At 31.0% G+C, this 8,334-nt stretch overlaps 1 protein-coding gene across 9 annotated transcripts in view; it reads right to left on the bottom strand.

Moving 5' to 3' along the window:
- Positions 1 to 1,854: 1,854 nt before the first annotated feature.
- LOC110666880 (uncharacterized) overlaps positions 1,855 to 8,334 on the bottom strand; it is a 31,752-nt gene continuing 25,272 nt past the window's right edge. For 2 of the 9 annotated variants that reach the window (XM_021827532.2, XM_021827525.2), the window contains 3 exons: positions 6,652 to 6,713; positions 6,451 to 6,547; positions 2,031 to 2,534 (listed from right to left, as the gene is read on the bottom strand). In XM_021827532.2, the coding sequence (XP_021683224.1) occupies positions 2,478 to 2,534; positions 6,451 to 6,547; positions 6,652 to 6,713 (216 nt within the window). In that variant the 3' untranslated portion in view covers positions 2,031 to 2,477. Of the gene's footprint in view, positions 2,004 to 2,030; positions 2,535 to 6,450; positions 6,548 to 6,651; positions 6,714 to 8,334 lie in introns of those variants that run through there. The other 7 variants (XM_021827529.2, XM_021827530.2, XM_058151538.1 and 4 more) reach the window with 7 other exon arrangements.

Genomic DNA, 8,334 nt, shown 5'->3' with positions numbered 1-8,334 from the left:
ACATTCTACTTAAATAACAATATAAGTGCAAATACTATCCATGAATATATTAGAGCAAGCTTATAGTAGTTCTGTTTCTTGGCACCATCTCCACACATCATCATATTTCCTCCTTTTATCTTTTCCATTTGATCCCTTAATGTCCCAAACTCATCACAATACAAGCTAGCCCTAGAAACATGTCATAGACCAATTATCACATCCTCCATTGCCTGCTTCTCAAGCAGAAGGTCCTTAATCAAATCTTTAGCCCAAGTAGGTGCCTCGATGTCGATACACTCAAAGTACCCACAACACCGCGCCCCTCTTGCACTCAAAATTTTGCAACAAATTCGATACACAACGTATTTAACACAATGCAACCAAGTGTGATTCGAAGTTTCTTCAATCAAACAATTTCATTAGCCAAATTCTACCCAAAAAAAAAAAAAACAAATGACAACAAAAACCCCAAATTAAATTCTAGTAATAGAAATTTGAAAATATCTTAAATTTTGGATACCCAAAGAACCTTCTTTCCAAGTTAATTTCTTTCTATGTTGTCTAAATTTTCATAGGCAACTGATAGTAGCACAACACTGGTAGTGCCACCGTTTTTGCGTTCACTCTACTTCTTATGCATCTTCTACTTATCAATGGTGATCGTGAAGTGGTCGAGGATGATGACGCCATGCCTTTTCTCCTCACCTTTGTTAGCTTCAATCTAGTTGGATGACAAGAGCTTGGTTGTCTTATGTTTTAACAACAATTTAACACCAATTTAACAGCCGTTTAGGTCACATGCACACGTGATCAAAAATTGATCCTAATTGCCTATTTTTTAAAAATTTTAAGAACTTGTATATACCATTTAAAAACGATTGGAGCCTAACTGTGCTTAAATTTTCTTTTAAGGACTTAGTTGTACATTTGAATATACTTCAAAGGCTTATTTACACCTTTGGCTTTTTTAACTATAATTATCCTTCTTAACTTTCTCAATTAGAATTGATCATATTCAATATCAACTTTTTCTTTTTTTGAATATGCATCAAATGCTAGGAAAATAAACGTTTCCAATTTGTAGTTAAATAACATAAAATATTCATTTTTTTAATAAAATATATTCCACAAGCTCCTTTCTTTGAAAGGAAAGAAGCCATAAACTGACCAAAAAATTACAAAATTGTCAGAACTTCTAAATTTTGACATGAGACACGTTATAGCTGAAAATCATATTCTTATTAATTTTGACATATTATAATTGATCGCATTAAAAATTAATTTTTTTCAATGTGCATAAAATGCACAAAAAAATATTTTACCAATTGATTTAACATTACAGCTAAATAACATAAACAATTCATATTTTAAGGAAATATTTTCCACATACGCTACTCTTCATGAAACAAAGGAAGCCATTAATTGAAGCCAAACTTGCAACATACATAAAAACTTCTAGATTACGGCATTAACATACATCTCATTCCAGAAAGAAACTAGAGGTTAGGGATAAGACATGGAAGAATTTATTTTTCTTTTTCTTTTTCTTTTTTAATTTTTAAGCATTATAAGAAAAAAATTTTTTCTTTTGGCAAGACCTTAAATATACCACATATATTGGAAAATTTTTATATATAATAAATGAAAATTCTTAGCCTCTATGAGCATAGCTCAATAGCCATAGCATCCTCATAACGACCTGAAAGTTTCAAATTACCAAAAAATATAAAAAAATAAAAATAACTAATTGCATATCAAACCAAAAGTTTAAATTTCTTTGTTTTATCATTAATCCTAAAGCATTTCGTTGTTATTAAATCACAAAGTACTAAAATGCACTTTTCAAAAGTCAGCTAAATCCACCAAATGCTAAAAACAATCCAAAATGACACCTTTTAAAAATAAATTAATAAAATGTTTTGAATCAACTTTTTACCATAGTTACATAGGGATTGTCACGGCTAGCCTGAAATCTGCTGGATGCAAGTGTGAAATAGCTTGCAATCTTTTAAATGACAAGCCTTAAAAAAAATAAAACAAAAAAGAAAAGCAAATAAACATCATCAAGTATTGTATTGGTCTAATAGGTACATATGATACCAAGAACATCTAGAGATAGTTATAAATCAAGCACCAAATATTCCACTCCAAGGTGTTGTTTTGCAAATTTGTACACAAGAAACTTCAACACAAAATTCATCTAAAAAAAAAGAGTAATCTGGTTAGAGATTCTCCCTGGAGTGCAGGAACAATGGACAGTCGGCATACTTATTATCTGGTGCTTTTGGTTCGATTTCGATACCTAGCAAGGTAAACATTTAAGGTTCCAAAAATGGGATCTCTACAAATTTTTCCATTGTGGGACCCGTAAGTGTGATGAGTATGTGTACACGAAAGGAGGCACCGCCTCCTACCAAACTGCTTAGCATTTACAGTAGTAAAATTATGGTACTTACACGGACCTGATAAATTGAATTTGCCCCAACAACTCTCCATCAGCACCTTGGCTCTTGCTTCAGTTGGATCCCACTAGGCGAGCCAAACATCAATGACTAGAGATGCAAAAGAGAAATAGTTAAACATAAAAATTCGTTAAAGGAAAAGAAATCCATTCATAATCTTTTTTATTTCTATAGCAACAGCACAATTTTAGGTTAGTAGCTGATGCTTCTTCTAAATGCAATGGCCATTGACTGCATGATTGCAATAAATAATTATCATTGAATGAGACTGAGTACAAACACCAAGTATGATTCACTATTGAGATAAATAATTAAAAAAATTATTATTTAGTACCTGTATTTTAATGAAACTAACTATTTGGTCTCTATATTTTAAAAATATATTATTTATCTCTGTAAAAATTTTTGTTAAACTATTTAATCCCTTTGTCAAATTTTCCGTTACCCATACTATTCACATTACTAATTATTTCTTTTATTTTAAAGAAACTAATTAGTTGATCCCTATATTTTGAAAAACATTACTATTTAGTCTATCTAATTTAGTGAAACTAATTAGTTGGTTCATTTTAAAAAATGTATTCTTAGATAAAAATAAAAATCTTGCTACGTGGAGACTAAATCTTAATTTATGTGTATTTTTTTTTATTTTCAATTCTTTATACATCATTTTTATATTTACTCTACTTATAAATAATTTTTCTTAATTATTTTGAAATTTAAAGAAACTGATTAATTTTTTTGTGTAGAGATAACTTAACCATTTTTATTGACAAGTGAAAACAAATAGAGAAAAAAGGGAAGAAAAATGTGATTATAGAGGAAAAGAAACATAGAAAGAGAAATAAGAAATGATAAAAAAAAAACAAGGGGAGAGAATTAAAGTAGTTTATGTATAAAAAAAATAATTATAAAATTAAATAGTTAACAGAGTCAAATTTCAGAGACCAATTAATGTTTTTTTCCAAAATATAATGGCTAACTAATTAGTTTCACTAAAATAAATGGATTAAATAGTAAGTTAACTAATATTGACTAACGGAAAATTTAATGGAGGGACTAAATAGTTTTAATGGAAATTTTTACAGAAACTAACTAGTGTATTTTTAAACAGAGACCAAATAGTTAATTTCATTAAAATAAAAAGATTAAATAGTAATTTTCCCTAAATAATCAGCACTGTCAAGTGTGAGATTAATGGTAAATGACACACTTCATCAGAAGATACTAAGTCCGCATTGCATGTTCAAAGATGATAGGATGAGCATATATTCAAACAAAAATATTTCATGGCAGCAGGGAATGACTTGCGGGAACAAGATTACACGCATGTGATCTGTGGAATGACATGCAGAAGGCATACCATTTAGAAGGCCCAGATGATTTCCACATGATTTTAATAAGAGATAATCACATCAGTGGTGTCTGAACTTTTCAAAATGTGATAATCTTTTAACTCCCTTTTTTTTTATCAATCAAGTGCCAGAATGGAAAATTTTTTTCAATTAGGTGCATTTGGCAGAATTTACTAGCTGAAATACCAAAATGGACCATTTTATCCTTCTAAATAGTATTTTTTACCCCTCCACCCATTTATCTCTACCACTCCCTCCTTTCTCTCTTTATTTTACGTTCTCTCATTCCTTATCAAAATTCAATTTCTTTTCCTTTTATCTTCACCAACATTTAAAAAAGAAAAAATCATAACTGAGGAATTAAATATAGTCAAGAATCATCATTTGATTATTTTTTTTCTTTATTTTTCTTTCTCATGTAACAGAACTTACATTCACTTTTATTGCATTTTCTTGAAAACATGATGAGCCTTTCTTTTTTCATTTTCTTGGAAACCAAACGAGTTAAACGAATATTCATTTATTTGTATAGATTGAGGTGTTAATTTTCAAACAATTTCAGTGTGTTTAACTTAATATTTATTTTTACGTTGGTAGAGAGAAAAAATTGAATTTTGTTAGGAAAAAGGAGAGAGAAAGTAATATTGTTTATAGGGGTCAATTTCAAATATTTGGGCAAGAAAATCGGCCAAATGCACTTAATGAAATAAATTTCTCTATTCAAAAACTTTATTGAGAAAAAAAAAGGTTTGAAAACTGAATTGTCAAGTTTTAAAAAATCAAGAAACCATTGGTGTTTTTATTCCTTTAATAATGTAAAGAAGTAAAACAGGACCTTTTCTTTTTCTAGTAAAATATTCATAGTTTAATCATAAACTTACAAAAACACAAATAAATCATACAATTCAACTAGATTCAGACTTCTAAAAATCGAAACAGCACATGCAAATCGAAATTAAGTGAAGACAAATCTAAGATTCAATTGAATTTTTTTGCAATTCTAACCATTTGAAAATACATCAACGATTTCTTTTTTTTTTTTTTTTTTTTTTTGCTTTTCTTATTTTCCACCATCTTCTTTCATTGCTCTTTTCCTCAATTTCTTTTTTTCTTTTCACTATATATATATATCTGCCCCCAGCGCCGTAGCGCCCCCCGCCGCCCCCCCCCCCCCTCCTTTTTTTTTCCCGTCATTTTCTTTCCCTCTTCTTTAGTCTTCCTTTTCTCTACGAAGGATATCACTAAACCTGATAATGAATGAAGATCAATCTTGCTTACTGGTAGTTTACTTCCCATTCAGTTTAGTTTCCTTGATATTTTGAAGATACAGGTGACACAAATTCTGCTATGTTAAAAGACAGTACAGTATATAAAGCACAAAAGTGTTGTAGGAAATGGAAACATAAGTTCAATTTATTAGTTGAACTTGTGTATAATTACGAAAGTCATTCATAAAAGAGGATATATCCATGTGCATATATGGTTGAGAGATGAAATGTGCATCTCAAATATTCTCATCATCAAATTGACATGAGATGTGATGGCATCACCACCGCTACGTAAAGGTAAAGGCTGTTATCCTTGGGCTTTCCATTAAGTATAGGTCATTAAGGCCTTTACCACATAAAACATGCTCTTTTTTATTTTATTTTATTTTATTATTATTTTTTACAATAACAGAGATCAGCCCCTCTTTCCAAGCTGTCATCACTTCCATTTAAAAAAAAAAAAAACATCCCTTTGAGTTGCTGGTTTTCTTTTTTTTCAACCCACTTCAAAATAACTCCAAATTTTATTGAAGATCAAGAAATAGATCATGCAGTAAGTACTAAAGACTTATTATTTAAGGTTAGCTTTCTATCATCTACTCTCACGGAAACAACCTCTTTGCAAAACAGGAGTAAAGCTACGTACATCAACCCTCCCAGAGCCGAAATAGGGTGGGATGCTTCGTACATTGGATCACCCATTTTTCCTGCCTCTAATATGTTTTATGCTAATCAATTAAGATAATTGTTAATAAGGATTATAAGTCATGAATTCAGAATCTTATGTAATGTATTTATGCTCATTAGTAAGTTGAACTCTTTATTTCAATTGATTCAATTAATATCTATTAGTTCCTACATTTTGCAACTTTTTCTAAAAAGTTTGCATAGCGGTAGGCCATTACCTTCAAGTTACAACCACAAAACCCCATTTCCATAACATGCGACCAAGACCGTTATTCTGGCCCCGGCTGCAATTTAAATCCATAGATGTGTCGCCATTTTTTTGGGAGGATACATAAAAGCAAGCACCTTATTTATTGGCTCCATCATCATTCAACGCTTGTTAAATAATTCGTTTTTCCATCTTTTGTTTGTTAAATATATGTGTGTGTGTGTGTGTGTGTGTGTGTTGAGTCCAAGAATTTTCACGAAAACCTTGCAATTTGATTCATTTCACAATTCCAGATTTGTGAAACTAGGATTTTGATTAATGATATATGACATTAAAAGAGTTGAAAATATAATATGAACCACTTGATCTGGGATTGTGGGTTCTATCTGCTAGAACCAATAGGAAACCAATGAATTGCTTATTCAGATTTTTTTAGTCAGCATGGCATCCACATATTATGTGATTCAATCAAATTGCACAAAGCTTACCTGAGTTGTAGTTGGTAATATACTATTTGCAAGATCCTCGTTAATAGATACAGGCAGTGGTGGCATCTGGCTCATTATGCCCGGCATCTCTCTCATACTGCAAAAAATAAGAACAGGAATTTCCTCACCAAAGTCAATAATAAATAAAATGATAATAAATAGCTAAATACTGAACTGAATAAATTGAAAACAACCACATACTCATTCAGGATGGCAGTAATATTGTTCCTTGTGCGACAAAAGAGGTCAATGTTATCCTGTAACTGTTTGTAAAAATATTAAAATAATATTCCATTCTTAATGAACCACAACTACTACTTAAATAAATAGTACCAAGGAAAGATGAATATCAAGTTCCAGAATTCACAAAGAACATTCGAAATGTAACACAATACCACACAAGCAGAAACAAGTTCAATTTCAAGATGTGATCTAACAGGAAAATAAAAGTTGTTGATAATCGAAGACCCACATTGGGAATGAATAAAAATTAAAGGGTGAAGATAAAAAGTGGTTGGGTTGCAACAGACTTGGCTAGTCATTTTGCTATGTCAAGTAACCTAATCACTTATATAAACTCAGATTAATATAAATTAATATGTAATTTCACCAGCACTCTCTTCGAATTTTACATGGTATCAAAGACTATCCAACTTGAATGTTGGGTCACCCGCAAATGTGTTCGCCTACAAACTTCACGCTCCAGATGTTTATGCCAATGTCTGAGGGGGGGTGCGTTGTCCCACATTGGTTTAGGATAAGGTGTTTATGCTATATATAAGACTTAGACAAACCTCCTTCCCTAGCAAGCTTTTGGAGTCGAGTTGGGCCCCATCCATTTTCTTTACATAAGAACGGTCCATTTTCTCAACATAGCATTAGAGCCCATATTGGGTTGTGAGTTTTTTTAGGCGCATAAGGCTGTATAATTGGGCACGTATTAGATTAATACTTACTAATTGTCAAGTTACAATCATGCAGTTGCACTTGAGGGGAGAGTGTTGCAACATTGAGTTGACTAGTCATTTTAATGCGTAAAGTACCTAATCACTTACATAAGCTCAAATTAAAATAAATTAATATGTAATTTGACCATAACTCACTCCAAATTTAACAAAAGTAAACAATCTACTTTAAAGATCTATAAATTGCAAAAACTATCTTTATTGTGGCTGCTGCATTCACAAGAGGAAAAAATTTTTTTAAGTAAAATTTTTGTGAATCATTACATCCAATAATTCAGTAATATATGCATACAGCTTATTTATTTTACATGACAAAAGGAATAGGTACATGTTACCTCAGCATGTTACCATTCTATAACTACACCCTGCCATCTCAAGCCACTGCTACCATTGTAATCCTTCTAACTCAAGTTGGAAAACTATAAAATGACTTCTCAAACCTATATTGGCAACCAATATGCGCCAAAAGAGTAAAATACCAAGAACTTGACACCTAAATGGTGACAATGCTAATAAATTAGCGTCGTGTGAGACGAGTTATTGAAGCATTAAAAAAGTCCAGGGAGAAAATACAGGAAAAGTCAATATAGAATATCAACTCTCATTTTGCTATTACATCAATGCATGTAATTACGCATTCATGGACACTTTCATGCTCATCAATATACAGTAGATTTTCATCATTTTGGAGTATCTAGTCCAGTTCAATATCTGTAAATTGTAAAAGCGCTAAACAATTCAAATTGAAGGACCAGGATAAGAATTTTATAAACATTATCCCCTACTAGTCACACTAACAAAATGGTTGATAAAATTTGAACCCCTTCATTTCACAAATAGTAATGCTGTTAAAATAGAAAATCAGTCATGTTGCAAATAATAAGTAGCATTTTGAAAGATGTGCTGCAAAAATGCTCCT

The sequence above is a fragment of the Hevea brasiliensis genome, chromosome 8 (assembly GCF_030052815.1).
Source record: "Hevea brasiliensis isolate MT/VB/25A 57/8 chromosome 8, ASM3005281v1, whole genome shotgun sequence".
Lineage (NCBI taxonomy): Eukaryota > Viridiplantae > Streptophyta > Magnoliopsida > Malpighiales > Euphorbiaceae > Hevea > Hevea brasiliensis.
The sequence above is the reverse complement of the archived record's forward strand: the minus strand, read 5'-3'. Positions and strand labels throughout refer to the sequence as shown.